A 21,563-nucleotide genomic window follows, 5' to 3' on the forward strand; every position below is an offset into this window, starting at 1 on the left:
GACTCGAATATAACGAGTGAATGAGATCCAGTCAACCAAGTCTTCCCTCGATTATTGTTTTCGACAATTAAATGGATGATAGCCATAAAGCATCCTTCAAGTAGTGTCCGAAAGTGATTAAATTCACATTTGATTGAGGCATCAATAATTCACATTTGATTAATAAATTAGTAAACTGGAAAGTGATCTCAATCAACTCCACTTTGATGGAGCCTACCGCTAATGAAAAATATTCTCGCGGTTTTTCTGTTGTGCAGCTACAGCGCACGTGAGATGTAAAAAAAAAACTGGATAGAAGCGTTTGATTGTGATCAGCGGCTGTGAATCGATTACCGGCTGAAGCCTTAGCCAGGAAGCCTCTTGATTCTGATTACCGGCACGTCCGATCGTATGGCAGGGTGGATTACCGGCTGTGAGTGGAGGATTGGGCCGAGTTCGCTGACGTCCGGTACCACGTTCAGGTGACTGATTGATTGGTTTTCCTCAGAAACCCAGTTAGGAATTTTGACCCATTGACCATTGATGGTTTTGCAGCTGACTGCTTTCGGTTTCGCTGCCGGAAACTGTGTTCTTGAGTGGGCTTCCTGCTGGGGCTATAGAGGCTATAAAGGCTGCCTATGGATCAGTAGTGCAGATTCTTGACCCACATAGAGATAGCAGGTTTAATCTTACATTGAAGCTCAATCTCTCTAAACTTCCTACACATGAAGGTTCAACGAGTTCCTTTTCTAAGGTCAGTCATTATAAGCTTGCTATATATATTGCCATGAAGATGCTCAAACATTTTAGGACAGAATGCAATCAACTTATCAACATTTCTCGCTTGTTATGTATATGAGTATATTGGGTAGAATGATGAATTTTCGGAAAGGTTTTCTTGAACTGTTTTTGGCAGTGTTGTTGAGCTTTTTGGATTGCTTGCTTCTCGTATAAAACCCGCCTAGTTCTTTCTCGTTATTTGGATTGGTTTAGATGATCTTTTAGTGGATTATAGTCTTTTAGGCGTCCCTTTGTTATCCACGTTCCAGATTATGTATTTTTCCGTTTGATTTTGTATTTTGGCTGAGTTTCTAATATTTTGTCTTGTCATGTTTTTTTTGTTTGATGTTGATGATGTGTAGAGTACAAACATGCTCTTTTGGTAAAGATTTCATCTGTAAGGGAAGTGGTGCTAGGAGCTCCATTGAGAGTACTTCTGAAGCAGCCTGCTTTGAGGTCTTTTGCTTCCGATGTTGATCCACTTGTTGCTCTTGTGCATCGGCCAAAGGAATCCTTTTTCCTTATTCCTCAGGTAAAGTTACATATTATGATGAATCCTATCTGTTTTCTGTATTCTCTGGTTTAGCTACTTACGAGGACAATACTTGAAAAATTTGCTGGTAAATTTTTATAATTGCCTGATTGTTCTATTTTATCCATTCTGGGTGACCTGTAATCATTAATGGTTTAGGTTTTCTTCTGGTTTCTATAAGTTTACCAGTTCTGCGATTGTATGTGTTGTTGCAATTCTATAAGTTCATCAGTTTACCACTTCTTCTGGTTTGTTTTTCTTACTGTCTTTTATATGTGTTGTTGCAGTTCTATATTCATTGTGGATGTTGAGTATTATTGAGTTCTCAAGTTTTGAATGCAACCTGAAGAGTGATAGGCAAGCTGTTTTGCAATTACAATGTGAAAGTTTAGTTATTTGAAATTGGGGTGTACGTATATATAAACTAGTGGAAGAATCATTAGTCATGTCTTAATAAGACACATGCCTATTGCTATTCTGGTAAAAACCAATTTGTTTATGGATTGAAACTAATTAAATTGCTTCATGGTTTTGATTTGTTACCGTCAAATCTCCTACTTATGATTTCTCGTTTCAAGATATAGATGATGCTAGTAATACATTGACATTTAGTATGCAAGAACACTATGTAGAATTTGTTATCTGATACTATCAGGATAATTATATTTGAAAGTAGAAGGCAAAATTTCACAATACAATTCTACGGGAGGTGAGGGTTCATTGATTACTCTAGATTCCAGAAGGTAGTATAGAATACCCTTTTGATTTCATTAGCTTAATTATGTCAAACTGAAAAGGTAGGACTTCCACTCTTTGAACTGTAAGACCATTACTGTGGAAGTGTTCTTATAGCTAAGACCATATGTTGGCTTAGCAGTTAGTTTAAAGTTAAGGATGAAGTTGAGAATTTAACCAAAGAGTGTAGGAGATTAGTCCTAATTACTTTTCATGGACTAATAAACTTGAAAGATTCAGACCCTCTTTGATAGTTATCTTAGAGGTTCATCCGGTCAATGATTGTCTTCGGTTTGTCTTGTTGGAAAATTTTGGTCTGCTATAGAGCTATAGTTAACTTTGTTTAGCACCATAAACCCCACCCTTTTGCAGCAAATGAGATGTAGGGTGAGCTCTCTGAATTATTGCTTCTTGTTCTGGTTTAAATTGGTGATATTGAATTATAAAAATGTAGGCCAAGTGCATGATTGTGTTCTGTTCCATTGTGGCTTGTATCTGCTCTCCATTCAATGGGTACACTCAACGTGTTTGTCAAGTTTTGATTGACTTCATTGATACCTCCAATTGTGTTTAACCTGGTCAAAGAATAATATGGATATATTTTGTTGACCAATACATCAGAATGGTCTTTGTGTAAAATTTGATCTATGATTATTTACTGGAAGTCTGGAAGCCACCTTTTTTTTTTTTTCCATGGTGGACTATCAAATTATAGGTTCCTAATCTTCCTTCTTAGACCTATAACCAGATTCCTGCTATTGGTAAGGTGATAGCTTTCTTCTGTTGCATAAATTAATAGTAGTAATAGTAAACAAACCTATGTTCAGATTGGAAACAAGATATTTTGAAATATTATGCAATAATAATCTGACTGGAAATTTTCTTGATTTCATCTCTTAGCTTCTGTGGAAAATTAACAAGCTCATTAATCTTTTTCGCTTGGGCAGGAGGAACTAAAATCTGTTGAACGCCTCCAACCTGCTTCCCGATGCTGCAAAGAGTATGTTAGTTTTTCAATTAACTTTTGAGGGCACCTAATTTTATAGTAAAAGGAACTACAACTGAATATCTTTCAAATTTGTTTGTTCTAGCCATGTAAGAAAAATGAGGTGATTCTCTTTATATAATGTTAGTCATCTTTGAGTAGATTGAATATGAATATTTTGCAGGATTGCTGATTTTGTGACTGCGAATCCAGATCCATTAATACCAACATAAGAATATCACCAAATTTTTGTAAACTTTAGTTTGCATTATGTGCATTGTGATCATTATTTTGTATTTATCTGTCAAGCAGAAATCGAAAGAAACGATGATCCTGTCGCTTTTGGAAATGGCTCTGGTACCATCTTCTCTTTACTTTTCATTTCTTGTTTATCATTTCCAAGAGAAATGCTGCTCTACTATTAAGATAAAATTGCTTCAAACAAAGAAATTGTAAGCACTATTGAACTGAGAACAACTTCCTAGCAAATGTAAAATATGTTGTGCTAAAAGATCATGAAGCATTTGAATTCATTCTATAGATAGAAATGTGGACTCAATCTTCATCCTTAGTCCTCAATTGTATTTGTGATAGTTATTACTTATCCTATGCTCAGTCTTGGGTCATTTGTTAAGAAAGTATGATTTTAATGATGCCTAAAACTTACTGTTATTGATGGAAGTAGCAGTAAAGCTAGAAAACATTTTGGGCTTGATTCCAAAAATAACAAGATTAACCTTAACATTTGATTAGCAGTATCTTTGGCCTCTTCTTTTCCCTCCTCTGTAATGCAGTATCAATCAATTAGACGTAATGCCTAAACTTCCTAATATGACATAAGATTGTTTGTGGTACAGTGGAATGCCCTGTTTTAGCTTGTCATTGATTTGCTGTTGCTGCTGTTGTGATGGGTCCTCTCTTACCTAGAAATGCCACGCTGCTCCTGCTGCGGTTCATGCAACAGTTCAGGCTGTGGTTCATGCAGCGGTAAATGCTGTGGTTACAAGGGTTCATGATGCGGTCCATGGAACCGTAATTCGTGTTTCAGTTGCCCTTCACTACCAAAGTGGCAATGTTGCTGCTCATGTCCCCGATCCCGTTACTGCAAAACTAGTTCATGTTCATGCAGCAGAAATTGCTGCATTTTACCATCATGTTCGTGTTCATGTCCCGATTGCTCTTGTTTGAATTGTTTCAAATGGAAATGCTCTTGTCCTAAATGTCCTTGTTCAATGTCCTTGCTGTTGTAAAATAACCTGCTGTAACCCTTGCATTACATGTTTGTAGTCTTCATGACATCTCTTATGGAAGCTCTGTATCATGGCTTTTTCATATTTAACTATTCTAGATATGCTGCAAATATTCAGGTATTCATAAAATTGAGTTTATGAAATAAATTTTATAGTATTAGCCTCTTCATTATTGGTTTTCTGATGAGGAAGTGTGTTCATTATCAACTGCAATTACTACTCTCGAGTCTCCTAGTCATTCTGATCTTTACAAGCCATAACTAGGCTCAGTTTAAGTTCTTAGGTCAATGAATCTCTGTCATCCATTTCTGGGATATAATTTCTATGTTAATTCATTGCTAGAATAGTTTCTTGCTCATTGGTTTTGATGAAAATGTAGTAGCAAATGGAACTATATTATATGTAAGCAACCTCCACTATGCAATTTACACAGTTGTGTCATTCTATTACATTAGTTTTCTAGCCAAGGCATTTGCAGTTCTTTCATGACAAGCTACCTAACCTTTGAACTGCCTTCCTTTTAGGCAATGCCATAAGAACACAAAAATCTGCAGGTAGAAGGGAAGGAGGTGGGTGATGGGCCGTGGGTCCAGTCTGGTTGGGTTGCTGCCTGGCTGGGCTAACCCTTTTCTCTTTCCCTTCTCTTTTGGGCTGGTGGTGTGGCAAGGATTTCAGTTTTTGTTTGTTTTGAATAAACTAGCGTCGCTCAGCTTTTACTCTATTCGGCCCTTGATCGTTGTTGTTGGCTGATTGATGAGTGGCGATGTACACCAAGAAGGTCTTAGGCGTCAACACTTGTTAAATTGGTTGCTCTGATTTAGGGTTGGATAGGTGTAGGGGTTTTATTTTCTCGCATTTTTCTTTTTAGTTTGTTGCAGTTCCTTTAGGTTTTTAGTTTTTTTGGTCAGGATATGGCTGCTCTGAAAGTCTGTATTGTGCTTGAACTTGTATTATGAGTGTTTTATTGAAACCCTCAAGCTTGACGCAGTGACGTCGTTATTTAATGAAACACCAACAACCCTTCAATCGTCAATCCTCTCAACTCAGTAAGGCAATGCAACCCTTGCGGAAAAGCCGACAATTTGGAGCATTCTTCAATGTGTAGTTGCTCGAGGAATCTCAAGTTTATCAACTCCGGAAGTGCCGTGAGATTATGACATCCACAAGATATATGCTCTGTAGAGTGTGTGCAGAATCTTCAATGAGCCAAGGGGGCAAAGCCTCCAAACTTGAATTCCCGATAACCAATGATCGAAGACGTTGAGGACCTTCCCTTGATCTCATCATCACCTGAAGCTTCTCGCAATCATTGACACACAAAGTATCTAAAGCGGTCATGTGTTTCATATTTGGTGGCAGCGATTCCAAATTATTACACCTGCTAATCATCAGTTTACGAAGGTTGTTGAGGAATTGGATCTCTTCGCCCAAAGATTTAAGATTGACACATCCATCAAAACCTAAAACTTGAAGTAAGGTGAGGCGTCTAATTCCTTTTGGCAAATACGTCTGTTGTGTAGTTATCACCAATCTTCGGAGGTTGATCAGGTTCCCTATGTCTTTGGGTATCTCCTCGAGTGCGTCGCAACCCCAAAGGTCCAAGGTCTCCAAATTCAGCAGCTTACTGATGGAATTAGGAAGCCTTTTTATCTTCCCATTAGAAGACAAGTTGAGGAATCTCAAATGAAACAAACTACCAATGGAACTTGGTAGCTCCTCAAGAGGCGACCCAATGAGATCTAGCACCCGCATATATTTGAATCTCAAGATGCATGTCTTTACAAAACGTTGACTCATCTGACCTTCTTCAGGAATTAGAATGGTTCGCAATTTCTTTGATTTGAGCATGAAATCAGGAACTTGTGCCTCTTCTCCAAGCAAGTCTTTTTTGGATATTGACACATGTCGAACTATTTCCAAAGCACTAGAAGGACGGAAATTGACTGTGGAATACTCTACTTGTGCCACTGAAATTGCTAAATCATGAACTAGATCATGTATTTTAAAACTTATGACTGTTTTGATATCCCACTCAACTTGAAACAAGGATCTAGAGTAAAACTCCCTTATATAGTCTAAACCCATCTGTTCAAAATCTTCATTTTTCTTAGATGTCTTGAGGTAGCCTTGTGCCATCCACAATGGAACCAACATTGCACTATTGAATTCATAATCCTTTGGGAAAAGTGAACAAAATGCAAAACATGGTTTCAAGTGTCGTGGCAATGCATCATAGCTCAATTTGAGTGCAGGTAAAATATTGTCATTTCCTATACTCCACATGTCATCATCTCTGACACACAACCAATGGTGTCGCTCTGTATTCAAAGAGAGCATGCTCCCTACAGTAGCTACCGCTAAAGGAACTCCTCCACACTTCTTCACAATATCCTCTCCAATTTCTATCAAATGTTGATAGCGTTGCTCCTCTCCTTTCTTAAATGCCCTTTTGATAAACAATGACATGCAATCTTTGTGGGGAAGACCTTCTAAAGAATGCATTTGTACGGGACTCACAAGTAAAGCAACTGATCTATTTCGTGTTGTTATGATGATTTTACTTCCATTAGCTCCCACATTTAACAAGCCTTTTAGATCATTCCATTTTTCAATCGTTATTCCAATCAACTCCGTATCCCAGACATCATCCAACACTAACAAAAATTTTCTATCTCTCAAGTTATGTTGCAACCTTTTTTTCATAAGGTTCAAACTTTCATCCTCACATTTCTGTTCAATTGCAGCATTGATAATGCTATGAATTAATGTTCGGATATCAAAGTTTTCTGAGACGCATACCCACATTTTCATCTGAAAATTCTCCTCTACCATCCTATCATTATACACTAATTTAGCAAGAGTTGTCTTTCCCAACCCTCCTAACCCAAGGATGGAAATAACAGAAATATTCTCCTCACTAGATATATCAGTGTTATTTAAGAGATGGCTGATAATCTGTTTTTTATCATCATCTCTCCCAATAATATCTGAAGCCTCCACTAAAGAGTCAGTCTCTCTTTTATTATCGTGCATCCCTTGGGGCGCACGAGGATCTTCAACTATCTTAGCAACCTCAATTAGAGCAAAATGTCTCTTTTCATTATCAATTTCAACCAGTTTTTCTCTAATCTCTTTCACTTTGTGTCCTATTTTGAGGTTAAACACTACTGCATTCCAACGGGAAAAAAATTGGCGTACCTTTCCTTTGATCTTCCCACAGTTGTCAATCTCCACTTTCAACTGCAACTTTTGGAAGTCCAGTTCGTCCAAGACATCATCAACGTCATGACAAACATCTTTGAGATTTCTCAACCAACAAGTGATTAGGGGATCTCTCACTTGCTTCTTCTCTGCATCCTCGAGCACTAGTTTGATGACAGATAAGGTCTTGTTGAGCTTGGTGAGCTCAAGTTGGGCACCCCATGCCAAGGAAACTTCTTGGGAAGCATGTGAAGCTAGCCTACCCAAGACTGTCTCAGCTATGCTGTAGACGAACTCCATGATGATTTGGATGAAAGAAAGAGAGAGTTTATTCAAAGAAGTAGTAATTGATGTATGTTGATAAATGGAAAACAGGGGAAACTTATATATATAGCAACTTTACGTGGCCAGATTCAATGCTTAATTTCATTGATGAGGTATCTTCTTCTATCCAAGTGAATGAAGCAACATACATGAAGTCCATTCATCCAAGTCACCTAAACAAGCATAAAGCATAAAGCATAAATCATTTTGTTCGATTAGATGACAAGCATAAAGCATTTTGTTCCATTTGCATATATACCACGAGTAGATGACAAGCATACAGCATTTTGTTCCATTTGCATGGAGGGAAAATGGAAGAAAACTTAATGAAGGTCCTAATATATATATTGAATGACACTAATTCTAGAGGTTAAGGTCCTGGTATATTTATTTTGGTTTTCTAATTCAATAGATCTGTATAGTAACTGTAGTCCGGCCAGTACGTTATCCAAGTCTTTTATTAATTATTTTGTTCGACAACTTAATTCGATGAACTATTGTGTCCAACTGTTTTTTTTTTTTTTTCTGAAGCAAATAAGGGATTAGGCGATATTAGATTTTCATTAGCAATCTTTGTGACTAGCGCCTACCCTCTCCAAAGAGAGATGACCACTACACCCAGAAACCCCCTTATTTAAATTTAGGGAAAATGCTCGTTTACCCAATTTTAGGCTAAAAATTGCCCACTTGCTCCACCAACTGTTTTTTAACCCCATTTACCCAAAACACTCTAAGGGATTATTTCCCCTTTACCCAATTAATTTTTTTTTTTTTTTTTTGAGACTTTTTTGCCCTCTCCTTCTTTCTCACTTAGAGAGAGAAGTCACCCTCCACCTTGCTGTGCTCCGGTGACCAGTGGCCGGCGCGGTCTCCGGCGACCGGACTCCGGCGAAAGGTGACCGGGTTCCGGCGACCGATGACCAGATTCCGGGAACCGGTAACCGAAATCCGGCGACCGATGACCGGAATCCGGCTATTATTGCCCCCCAGTAATCATATTACTGCCCCCCAGTAATCATATTATTGCCTCCCAAAAATCATATTATTGCTGTCCAGTGAATTGTATGAACTCCCAAAACCAAAATAATACACTACAGGCACAATTGATCAATTTATAATCATATTATTGGCTCCCAATAATCATATTATTGCCCCCCAATACAAAGTCCAATGTCTCTACTGCCTCCCAATAGACCACCAAAAATGCACCATTTTGTATGATTCACAGATAATTTGACTTTAATACACAGAAAACAACAGGTAACTTATCAATACACCACACTATAGTGATCCCTGTCCCTCATTTCAAAGTCTACTGGGGGCCAATAATGTGTCTACTGCCTCATCTTCGTTACCAACAGACCCAACGTTTTGCTCATTATCCATAACCATCTCCACAACACCGTTCTTCAATTCGTCTTCGGTGACCTTCGACTCCGCCACATCGTTTCTAGGCTCGTCGTCGCTCATTACATCCACCACATCGCTCACCGGAAGCTCATTCTCAGCCTTCCTGGCCCGGGTCCGGCCAAACGAACGGGTGACCTCCGCCTGAGCCAAATCAAGGTCAATTCGTGCTTCAGCCCCGGTCGTTCACCGGCGGGAAGCTCTACATGCAGAATGACCTCAACATGTCCGCCGCGTCCGTCACCAAGCAGCTCTGCGACCTCGACTTGCTGCTCAGATCTGGCATCCTCCACCAGTCAAACGCCACCTCCGCCGTCTCGCCCCTCGCCGCCGCAAACGATGAGTCGCGCAATCACCGTCGAGGCCTCATCAGTGACCCGGAAAACACCTCCTCTGTTTCGGTCTTCATCGGCGCCTTCTCCGGCGACGCAGAACCACTCGATTGGCGCCTCCTCCATTTGCCGCTACTTCTGGAAATATTACGCCATGCCGGAGTCGAGAGAGAGAGGGACACGTCTGAGAGGAAGAGAGAATATGATAGGAGAGTAATTTTTTAATTAAAATAAGGGTATTACTGTCAAATACTGTTAGATTGAGTAAATGGGGTTAAAAAACTCTAGGTGGAGTAAGTGGGCAATTTTTAGGCTAAAATTGGGTAAGTGGTCACGGCCCCTTAAATTTATTAAAAAATAAGAAGAAAAATAGCAACTTAGGAAGGGACCAAACCAAAACTCCCCACAAAGCCAACAAAAAAAAAAAAAAAAAACCTATCATAATCGAAATTGAGGAATACCCAATTAGTCAATATTACAATGTGATAAAATAAAAGATGGAGGAACATCCTACCACACCATTTTAGGATAAGTCATACCATACCTTATTAACTTAGTAAAAATGTGATACACGGAAAATCATTTGAGAAATCTGGCACAAGCAATTGAGCCAGCTAATATGAAGTTGCTAGGGGACCAACAAAGAAGACTTGATAAAATCCAGAATAAGAGAATGGTCAACTTCAAGTCATATGTGATTCCAATCATGAACCCACGCCAGCTCAGTTACATTATGTACATACCTCCACTAGTATGGAGAATTTGCTATGTCACCGAGCATAATTACACTCTCTTAGTGGGCCCATGAGCCATGGTGGGATCTGATCGTGATATACATCTTGTAGCCTAACATCCAAGATAGCCCATGGTAGTCGGAAGTGGCCAAGATCTTGCCGACAAGCCACCTTCCTGGTCTTGCCAAGATTCTTCACAATAAGTTTTTGTAGACTAGAAAAGGGACTTAATTTGAGTCCCACATTGAAAAACAAGTAGGGGAGACTCACTTACTTATAAAAGGAACCACCTCCCACTTAGGTACGTAATCATCCAATTAGATTACAAATTTGGGCCCCAAGGCCCAAAACTCATATAGTGCAAATACGAAAGTGGATGCATGTAGTCTCCATTAAGGTGGTAGACGTTGTCTGTGAGAAGCTGATACAAAGGCTTTGTCACTTACCAATCATAGCTCATTGTCTAGCCCCCGTCATGCATCAAGCTAGGCAAGCTGAAGCTAACAACAATCATAGCTCATTGACAAGCCCCTGCCAAAAAAAAAAAATTACATTGACAGGTGTGATCTTTTCTTAAACCTATCAGTTCAGTGTCGGAAGCAAAATGTGAGAAAAGGCTGATGTGATCTTCAAATTAACTTAACAATAAATAAATTGAAGAAAAAATTGAAGAGAACTAGAGAACTATCTCGTAGTACCTCACAAGAGTTGTAATTCCATGTCTTATATGATGGCTAAGAGACAACTCATCAAACATGTTGGGTGCGCAAATAGACCTAACTCCGAAGAAAAAAATAAAAGGGTGCGGCTATTGCCACTCTACTATTTTCTTAGTTCACCCTACAAATATTTGAATTATTGAAAGACTATATTATCCAAGTGTAAAAAGACTAATAAGTACATTAACTTTCTAAAATTCAAATCTGTAAGGATAACTAAATACATAATAAATTAATTAAATACAAAGACTACTTAATTTCTTACTGGATAACATTAATCTTTATCTTCTCCACCCAAATTTGAATTTTTTTACTCTTTTTTTTTTGTCTTTTTGTTGCCTCCTCATCGTTAATTCGTTATTCAATTCACAAAATCATTAGTGTTAACTTCATTAAAATATTTGTAATACTCTTTGTGAACACCGATGTAAAAGTATAAAACACGAAAAGAAAAAAAATCAATCTCTTCTTCATTGCTCATTGTAGTTAATTTACTAATCTTTTGACATGGATTGAAATAGATGAAAACCTTGAAACTGAAAGGAAAAATAAAAAAATGGAAGTAAATAAAATTATGATTTTATTAGGAAATTTTAATATATTTTAGTTCTTTTATTGGTATAAATTAAATGAGAGATTTTCGTTAAAAAAAATTATTTTTTAATTGAATATGTCATATAAGGATATTTTTGGAAAGAGAAATGGGTTAGATAAGTATATTTAATAATTGAAATCAAAATGTAAGGTGTAATGAGCAAGTAGGGTGAATAAAGAAAATGATAGGGTGGCAATAGCCGCATCCAAAAGAAAATTTCATTTGCGGTACGTCCCATCGCCATCAAACATCTCCCAACTTCGTTACTCATACAGCAACAAATGGTGTTTTAATCTCTTGAATCCATTGTTAATCATGCAACCCTAAATTACTATTCAAACTTGATTTTTCAAGTTAATCAATGTGATCTTAAGAATCACGACTACCACCAACCAGGTAGCTCAGGCAGCGCCCTTTTGGTGTGTCCTTGAACTTGAAGCAACCGAGTGATCAAACTCAACTTGGTGCCTGTGGAATGAATTGATTCACACCCAAGTCAAAGGCTCAAAACATTCTTCCAATATCTATTTAACTATTAATGATCGATCAGTACTATCACATATAAGACTTATGTATTACTTATAAAGTCATTTCTTAAACAACAAGCAATCAAATGATGGGCGCTTACCAATCTCTTTGCACAAATTTGTGTACTGAAAGACTCCCTGGACTAGTGTTTCACATATAATACCACAAAAATGAGAAGAGTGAACATCAAATTAGTTAGTCTATTTCCGGCGCAGCTGCTTTCTTAATATGCTTTCCATGTATATGCATCCATTTATGCATATATATAAGTTTCTTAAAACCTACGATACCATATTTTTACATACACTACTAGCATATGCCTCATAGGACACTATCATTTTTCTGTATCTTTTGCTCTTGAGGATACGAATAACTGTATTTAAAAGTTATTAGATACGGTGCAGCCATGGAATGAAAAATGGTATTCTCTATAGCAGGCTCCACTAACCAAAAGCCACGCTTTTAACTTTGGTGTGTCAGTTTTTTATTTTTATTTTAAATATTGTAATAATTTTTCTCTCTCTCCTCATTTTCTGTTAATTTCAATTTCTTCATGGGGTCCACCTTAATTATCATTTTTTATCTTTTTTCTTTTCTTTTCATTATATCTGCTTCATTTTACAATATTAATTGTATTTCTTTTTGGTCGAAATAATTTTAATTTTAATTTTTGTTCGATCAAGCCGCCGACATCGGGAGCTCCGCCGTCTCTCTCTCTTCCTCCTTCTCTTTCTCCCTCCTCCCCCTTCTTAACTTCCTCCGCTGAACGTACCCATATCTCTCTCCCAGATTGAGCCTCTAAATTCTCTATGTCCACTGTTCAAAAAAAAAATACCTACGATCCTATCTCTCTCTCTTCCTCATTCATGTCAAAATCTGAAAACTTTGAAGTTTTTAACTGCTCTGGACTTTTGAAGCTTCTCAAACTGCCGCAGTCGCCCACCAAGATTGATCCACCCTACAATCACGTCACACCTTATCAAAATCATTGTAATCTCTTACGGAAACTTCATTAGGGGACAGGGGCTTACACATTACATACCTCATGGATTGATCGACGATTTGATGTTCGCTGGGCAGATCTTTGCTAAGAATGCATTGCAACAAAGAAAATGTTATTGAGGCCTAGAACAACTGAACAACCTAATTGGAATTTGCCTTGAAGAATTAAACCCACAATTTAAATTATTACGGATAAGTGGATAACCATCAGCTTTTAATTAAGATTTTCGTATAATAGTAATTATATACAAAAGTTACTTCTAGAAATACCATTACTTTGAATGTTAAATGAAATTTTATTATTTTATGCTATTATGAATGATATATTAATTATTTAATATTCAAAGATATATATTTCCATACCAATTAAAGTATCAAATAGCACAAGTCACAGTTTTCGGTGTATAGTTTAGACACGTCAAACAGTGTTCAAAATCAAAAGACAGGGATAATATATTAATTTAATTTTTTATTTTCTAATAAATACGAACTTGCATATCATAAGGTCTCATAATATTATTTTTCAATTTTGTTCTCTCTGATACGGTTGCAAGAAAAAGATGATTAATTTGTAATTTTAAATAAATTAATAAATAGTTAGATAATATTACTTCACACCCTTAACCGTATCTATGTAATATATTTATCTGAATATTTAATATAATACATCAATTTAGTATTTTACTTAGCAATGAATACGGATTTTTGTCTTTAATAGATATATTAGATTATTTTGTTGATTATATTTTTTATTTTGTCACAGTTATCAGTATCCATTAAACAAATAAGGGGAAATGCTCATTTATCCAATTTTAGCTTAAAATTTGCCCACTTGCTCCACTAACTGTTTTTTAACCCCGTTTACCCAAAACACTCTAAGGGATTATTTCCCTAATACCCAATTAATTCTTTTTTATTAATTTTTGGGACTTTTTTGCCCTCTCCTTCAATCTCTCTCCTCTCAGTTTCTCTCTCTCTCTCTCTTTCCCCCTCACCGATTTCTCTCTCCTCCCCCCTCACCGATTTCTCTATCTCTCTCTCTCTCTCTCTCTCTCCCTCCCTCCATCCCTCCAGCAGGTCGCCCACGACGCCGGCTCTCGCCATCGCCGCACCGAAACTCGTCGTCGTGCTCTCCGCGGCCAGGCTCGACGCCAAGCTGATGGTCCTCATCGCTGAGAAGCTCGGCGAGGCCGGGTTTGACCTTCTGAAGGAATCGACGACCGCCAATAGAATCGGGTACGTCTTCGATTTGCTTCTGTCTCTCTCGTCGGCGACTGATCATCACGGAAATCGCAACTTGATTGTATCTCTGGTCCCGGGCTGCAATCGGAGTCAAATCAGTGTGAAGGCAAATGGTCAACCGAAATTGTTGCAAAATGACTGGAATTGTGAGCAAAATCGTCAACCGGAGTCGAGATTATTGGGGGGCAATAATCTTCCTATTGGGGGGCAATAATGTGTCTTAATTGTTGTAAAGTCTCTATAATTGTGTTCAGTGATATTTTCCTTTGTGTTTAAAGACTGCTTCTAATGTGTTTTGGTATTTCTGATATATTATTGGGGGGCAATAATCTGTTTATTGCGGGGTAATAATATATTTGTTTTGTTATTTTTTGGAGGAATATGGTTGATCCTTTTGTTGTTAGGTGCATTTATTCTTGTTAAGAGGCCACCCGGGAGGCCTAGGGTGAAGCTGTTCAAGTGAAGTGGAGAGTGAAAAAAAAGGCAATTCGTTGTGGACTTAAGTTCACCAAGTATTGAATTTGAATACATGTACTTTTGTAAACTAATTTAAAACCAAACTGAGTTACTTCTGACCATCTATAAAAAAAATTATTGGGGGGCAATAAACTTTTTATGACCCCCCAATAAACCTAATTATTTTGGTTAATGCATCTAGCAGCATTTTGTTGAAATGACCTGTAATAAATGAACCACAGTTAAGACATTATTGTGGGGCAATAATCTGTCTATTGCCTCCCAATAGACCACCCCAAAAATCACCAGTTTCTATCATTGACAGATTATTGTACTTTAATAAACTCAAAACAACATAAGACTTATCAAAACTCTAATTTCAGTGATTAATTAACCACAGTTAAGAAATTATTGGGGGGCAATAATTTGTCTATTCCCCCCCCCCCCCCCAATAGACCACAGTTTTGACGTCGTCCGAGACCTGCAAGGAGATGAGCTTCGGAGCCAAGACTCGATTTCGGAGTGGAGCTTCGGAGCTTCCCGGACATCTGACAAACAAAACTGGCGAAGCCCAGACCCAATTCAGGCATAGAGCTTCGGAGCTTCCCGGACATCTGACGAACAAAACCGGCGAAGCCCAGACCCGATTTCAACGTGGAGAGCTTCCCGGACATCTGACGAACAAAACCGGCGAAGCCCAGAGGGGTTGGGATCGTGGAGTTGGATGGCGTCATCCTCTGGTGGTCCGACGATGGGACAGAGTGGCGGCGGTGGAGGCCGACATCGACGGTGGAGTGGTGGGCGTGGTGGCTTAGAGAGAGAGAGAGAAAGAGAGCCTGAGACGAGGTTAGAGAAAGAGAGAGAAAGAGAGAGAGAGAGAGAAATCGATGAGGGGGAGGAGAGAGAAATATGAGTGTAATTTGTTAATTAAAATGAGGGCAATACTGTCAAACACTGTTAGATTGGGTAAATGGGGTTAAAAAACTCTTGGTGGAGTAAGTGGGCAATTTTTGGCCAAAAATTGGGTAAGCGGTTACGGCCCCAACAAATAACACTAAAAATATAAAAGAGTATCATTTGCTCTACTCAAATGATACGGTTAGAAAAGTGTATCCAAAGGGGGTGGCTACTAGAGATTTTTCTAGCAGTGATAAAATGTATAAGCATATGTCCCTTGCATATATACCAAACCTAGCATGCATGTATATGTACAGATAAACCTGCATATAAATTCCCATAAGCCCTAGCTTTCTTCTTCAACTCCTTCCACCAACATCAATTCTACTCCCTTCTCTAATTTAATCTCTCCTAGTTCTTTACTAACTCTTCCTCGATCTTACTCCCTCTTAGACATATAAGAAATCAATGAAAATGAAAATGACTAAGCTTACAAGTTCATTTTTCTACATATTTTGTACCAATCATGTGCTTCTGGTGATGAGACGACTACAAGTACTTATGATGTTCTGAACTTAGGAGCCAAGCGAAATGGTGTAACTAATTCAACCCAAGCTTTTCTTGATGCTTGGTCTGCAGCCTGTGGCTCCTCTTCAGATTCCACTGAGACATATGTGCCAAAGGGAAGGTATTTGCTCGGCGATATTGCCTTTAAAGGCGACTGCAAAAGCTCAAATGTTACTTTCCGGATTGATGGAACACTTGTGGCTTCACCTCATTACCGAGTACTAGGCCAATGCTAACAACTGGTTGAGTTTTGAAGGAGTTAGAGGGTAACCATTGTTGGAGGAGCACTCGATGCCAAAGGTTCTTCCTTGTGGGCTTGCAAATTAAGTAGCGAAAGCAGCAATTGCCCTAATATATGGAGCCACGGTGAGTAGCTATACATCAGTAAATAATTGCTTACGTTTTTAGTGTTGATATTGGTACTAATTAGATTAAGTGTATATAATTGCAGACTTTGAGTTTTACAAACTCCGAAAACATCAGAGTTGAAGGACTAATGTCATTGAACAGCCAGGTGTTTCACATTGTGATAAACGGCTGCCAAGATGTACTCGTTCAAGGCTTTAAAGTCATTGCTGCTGGCAATAGCCCAAACACTGATGGGATCCATGTCCAATTTTCAAGAAATGTTGCAATCTTCGACACATCCATCAAAACAGGAGACGATTGTGTTTCCATTGGCCCCGGTACCAAGGACTTGTGGATGGAACGCATATCATGCGGACCTGGCCATGGCAATAGGTAAGTGAAATTTTCATGTTACATATACCTGTACGTCATATTAAACCTCTTAATGCTAGTTTTAGCTAATGCATGTGTATGTGTATGGTGATTGCAGTATAGGAAGCCTAGCCAAAGACTTGGAAGAGGAAGGAGTCCAAAACGTAACTCTCAAAAATGAGATTTTTAAGGGCACCCAAAATGGTCTGAGGATAAAGTCTTGAGCAAGACCCAGCAGCGGGTTTTGTCCAAGGTGTCCTGTTCCTTGACATCGTAATGCTTAATGTCCAAAACCCCATTGTAGTCGACCAGAATTACTGCCTACACAACCTCAACTGTCCTGGTCAGGTAACAAGTTAATTTTAATTAACTTGACTAGTCTGCAGGGCCTCCATCTCTACTTATGCTATTCAAGAACACATGTACTGATGCAGATTGTTATCTTATTTCAATAGATATCAGGTGTGAAAATAAGTGACGTACTCAAGTACTGTACCAGAACATACGAGGGACATCAGCAACAGCAGTTGCTGTAAAATTTGATTGCAGTGCAACAAATCCATGCAGTGGGATAAGACTCGAAAACGTGAATTTGACTTGCCGGAAGCAAGTAGTTCGATCATATTGTGCAAATGACAAAGCAAAGAGTGTTGGCAATTGTAAACAATATGTTCATATTCATTGAAGTTATTTTTGTTAAAGCAGTGTTATTCGGATTTTCAATCAATCTACTCTGTATGAAAAAATACTAAGATATTGTATTTTAATTGTTGAATGAGTTTTTGAGAGTGAATATAAATGTAACTCCTGATTAAGACCATTACTGCTAATGTTGGCTAATGTGTTATGTGTCTGTGTGTGTGGTGACAGCAGCATAGGGAGCCTGGCCAAAGACTTGGAAGAGGAAGGAGTCCAAATGTACGTAACATTCAAAAATGCGATTTTGAAGGGTACCACAAATGGTCTAAGGATAAAGTCCTGGGCAAGACCCAGCACCGGGTTTGTGCAGGCTGTCCGATTCCTTGATGTTGAAATGATTGATGTCCAAAACCCCATTATAATTGACCAGAATTACTGCCCACATAACCTCAACTGTCCTGGTCCAGTAAGAAGTTAACTAACTTGATTATGCTCCAATCTGTAACTTTACTAATAGTACTGAATATAAGAACTAAAGCACTTTGCCATCTTATATCAATAGGTATCAGGTGTCAAAGTTAGTGATGTGTTGTACCAGAAGATTCGAGGGACATCAACAACAGCAGTCGCCATAAAATTTGATTGTAGTGCAGCAAATCCATGCAGTGGAGTAAAACTCGAAAACGTGCATTTCACTTGCCGGAAGCAAGTGGTTCAATCATATCGTACCAATGTAAATGGAAAGAGTGTCGGTAATGTGCAACAAAGCAGTTGTATGTAAAGTTCAGAAGGTAATCAGACATGGAGTAGATAGGACTTGTACATATATATGCATCACATTTTTTATAAATCAATCAATAATTAATCTTTTACTGGTCCAATGTAGCTCTCAAAATGAATTCTTGATCAATTTTTTTTTAATACTACTTCCTCACCCATCATTTCTTAAACTATAAAATCAATAATCAATCTTTTAGTGATCCACTGTAGCTCACAAAGTGATTTCTTGATCAACTTTTTGTAATACTAATTCGCGGCCATCATTTCTTGAATCCATAAAATCAATAATCAATCTTTTAATGCTTTAGTGTAGTTCACAAAATGAATTCTTGATCCATTTTCTATTTCAATGAACCAAATCTTACTAAAATTAGAATTGTTTGGTCTTGACATGCTTTGAAGTTGCTTCGCTCCTCTTATCGATATTCCAAGACTTGGATGGTCTAATAATTTCTCTTCAAATATAGTTATACTCAAATTTCACAACCTAAAAATTGAGATAACTTAAAATCGGTGATTTTTTTTTATTAAAAATTTCTATTCAAACATCTCTCTTTACGTCATTTCTTAATATATTATCTCTTAATTAAACCCATAAATTATTAATATCATCTTTACTGGTCAACACAAGTCACAAGTCACAACCAAGGATTAAAATATATGTATCTACATATCTATTAGAACTTTAAAAAATAGAGATATCGGAAATATCGGGGATATAGGAGAAAATATAACGTTCTTGAAAGATTCAATTTATTGAAATTATATATATACACACACACACACACACACACACACACATGAATGTCAACTTCTTCTACATCCAAACAAAGACTATAGGTGGTTGAAAAGTCGCTCCTTGGTCTACGAAAATGGAATAATCAGACCAAGACATGACCCATATAGTACGACTTGTAGTGATGAACATGATAGTTATAGATCTCTTTAGAGTTGCTGACTGTTTTCTCTATAAGGGGATAAATGATAATAACATACTAACTGTTCTCTTTGTCTAAAAATTTAATATAATTGAGGCCAATTCATATGATTGAGAAAGATGAAGTGAATGAGTTACTTTTTGAAATTGTTTTATCATGAATTATCTTTGTCCAGATTCAACCACCACAGGTGGTCGAGTTGGTAAGAGCCTCCAGGTGTGGAACCCCCACACTCGGGTTCGAATCCCGCCGACTCTTATTGGAGATCCCAATATATTCTTGGTGGCCAGGGGGGAGGAAGCGTTCTGACAAAATCCCCCGAGCACGGATTAGTCTCTGGGCCTAGGAAGCCTTTGATGACACCGTGTGATTGACAAATCAAAAAAAAAAAAAAAAAAATCTTTGTCCAGATTCATCTTCAAGGAATTTCTCCTCACTTGAATTCCACTCCTCAATCGGATTTTCCTCGAAAGGAATACTCCTCATTTAAGTTCGCTTTGAGAAGATTTGTCCTCATCTATATTCGCTTTGAGAAGATCTCTCTTCACACAAATTTGCATTTAGAAAATTACTTCTCACAAAGAATCGCGCCTTGAAGGTAGTTCTCCTCACTTGGATTTCTTGAGGGGATTTCTCCTCACCCAGATTTCCCTTGAGGAGATCTCTCTTCACATAAATTTGCATTTAGAGAATTACTGAGTGTGTTTTCTATTTTTTTATTATCATTAAATTTTACAAATATTTCTTCACTTTATCGGGGATATATCTCAAATATCTAATATATCACGGATATTTGACAATGTCGGAAAAAATTCAGTGGAAATTGTAGAAGATAAGATATTAACATCTTCCCTCGGTCTGTCCAAAAAAAGAGATATCGAGAAATATATCAAAAATATTGCAGATATTTCAATCCTTAGTTATAACAACTCATAACCAAGCCACACCAACGGACCAAGCCACCCTTTTTGGTATCTCTAACTTTAATGCGCATCTAGCTAGTGTGTCTTCTGAGGCTGAAGAGAAAGGGGGAAGGGGGGCTTGCTCTTGTAGATCTTCTGAGAAGATGCCTATGTTTCTTGTTCTGTAAAGAAGTTTTCAATAAGTTTGCTGCAAGTATCCAGTATTTATAGACTGGTTTTGTTATCATGTGGTCAAAGTTGGAACTAAATTTGGTATCCATGAAATACAAACACCAAGTTTTACTGCACTGGATTTTAACTGGAACATCATAACAAAAGCACTAATCTTTGTTCAGTATCTCTTTTTGATAGATCTTTTCCTCTTTTTCATCTAATAAGTTCTTTTGCCCCAAAAAATAATAATAAATAAATAAATAAAAATTAAAAAAAAATAATAAGGTCGGCTTCATATTGCTCACAAGAGGATCTGACAAATCTTGTAATAATAAACGAAGACTGCGCAACCAGTTTTTCAAATGTGAATAGAGTATTAATTGTGGGCTTGTGGCCAATAAATTTACAGATTCCATGCATGGCACGTTTACTTACTTGGAATGGAAAATAATCATGAATCGGAGACAAGTGGAATGGGAGAAGAAAGAAATCGGTATTGATTCCGGAGGAATGATTCCTAAACCCATCTCCCCCCTTCGTAATCGAATTCCTGAGTATTCAGGAATCGATTCCTGATAAGGAGGTGGGACCTACATCCATTCTGATTCCTTCATGTGTTAGTAAACGCATGAATTCTTTTACCCGGAATCATTCCGATTCCTTTATGTGTTAGTAAACGCAGGAATGTTTTTACCCCGTAATCATTCCCTTTCCTTCCAAGTAAGTAAACGTGCCCGCAATGCAATCAAACCATGTATTCCTGTTCTCATGTGGGTTAGATTTTATAAACAAAAAAAAAACAAAAAGATTATCCAGACATCACACACTTTCAGGCCCGAGTAGGCTGAGAGTAAAGAATACTTACATTGTAATTGCCTGCGTAATCTTGCAATCTTCTGTCTTTAACTTCCACTACTCTAACTATTTGCTTTATAAAGTATCGTCATGAGAAACTGTGATAACAGTGCCTTTGTACACATTTATTGCCTCCTGAAAGAACAGTTAGGAGCCAACTTACAGGTAATTGATACTAAAGTACTATAAACCATTTATTGTGGAACACAGAATGGAAAGAAAAAGGTGGGAATACACACAGAATGGAAAGAAAAAGGTGGGAATACCTCAAGCATCTCTTTTGAAGGAAT

The 21,563-nt window shown here is 37.7% G+C and overlaps 1 protein-coding gene, 1 long non-coding RNA gene and 1 pseudogene across 3 annotated transcripts; 2 read left to right on the plus strand and 1 right to left on the minus strand.

Moving 5' to 3' along the window:
• The first annotated feature begins 17 nt into the window (after nucleotides 1-17).
• On the plus strand, nucleotides 18-4,433 carry LOC133724436 (uncharacterized). 2 transcript variants are annotated; one of them, XR_009853675.1, is made up of 6 exons: nucleotides 18-461; nucleotides 535-733; nucleotides 1,122-1,291; nucleotides 2,974-3,026; nucleotides 3,324-3,368; nucleotides 3,869-4,433. It is a non-coding gene; the product is annotated as an uncharacterized LOC133724436 (long non-coding RNA). The 2 variants fall into 2 exon arrangements; XR_009853674.1 differs by having other exon boundaries at nucleotides 2,974-3,368.
• Nucleotides 4,434-5,389: 956 nt separating this feature from the next.
• LOC133725237 (putative disease resistance protein RGA3) lies at nucleotides 5,390-7,762 on the minus strand. Its single transcript, XM_062152404.1, has one exon. The coding sequence runs from the start codon at nucleotides 7,760-7,762 to the stop codon at nucleotides 5,390-5,392; it is 2,373 nt and encodes a 790-aa protein (XP_062008388.1).
• Nucleotides 7,763-9,399: 1,637 nt separating this feature from the next.
• LOC133725243 (polygalacturonase-like) lies at nucleotides 9,400-18,405 on the plus strand (annotated as a pseudogene).
• Nucleotides 18,406-21,563: the final 3,158 nt, after the last annotated feature.

This window comes from Rosa rugosa, chromosome 1, assembly GCF_958449725.1.
Source record: "Rosa rugosa chromosome 1, drRosRugo1.1, whole genome shotgun sequence".
Classification (NCBI taxonomy): domain Eukaryota; kingdom Viridiplantae; phylum Streptophyta; class Magnoliopsida; order Rosales; family Rosaceae; genus Rosa; species Rosa rugosa.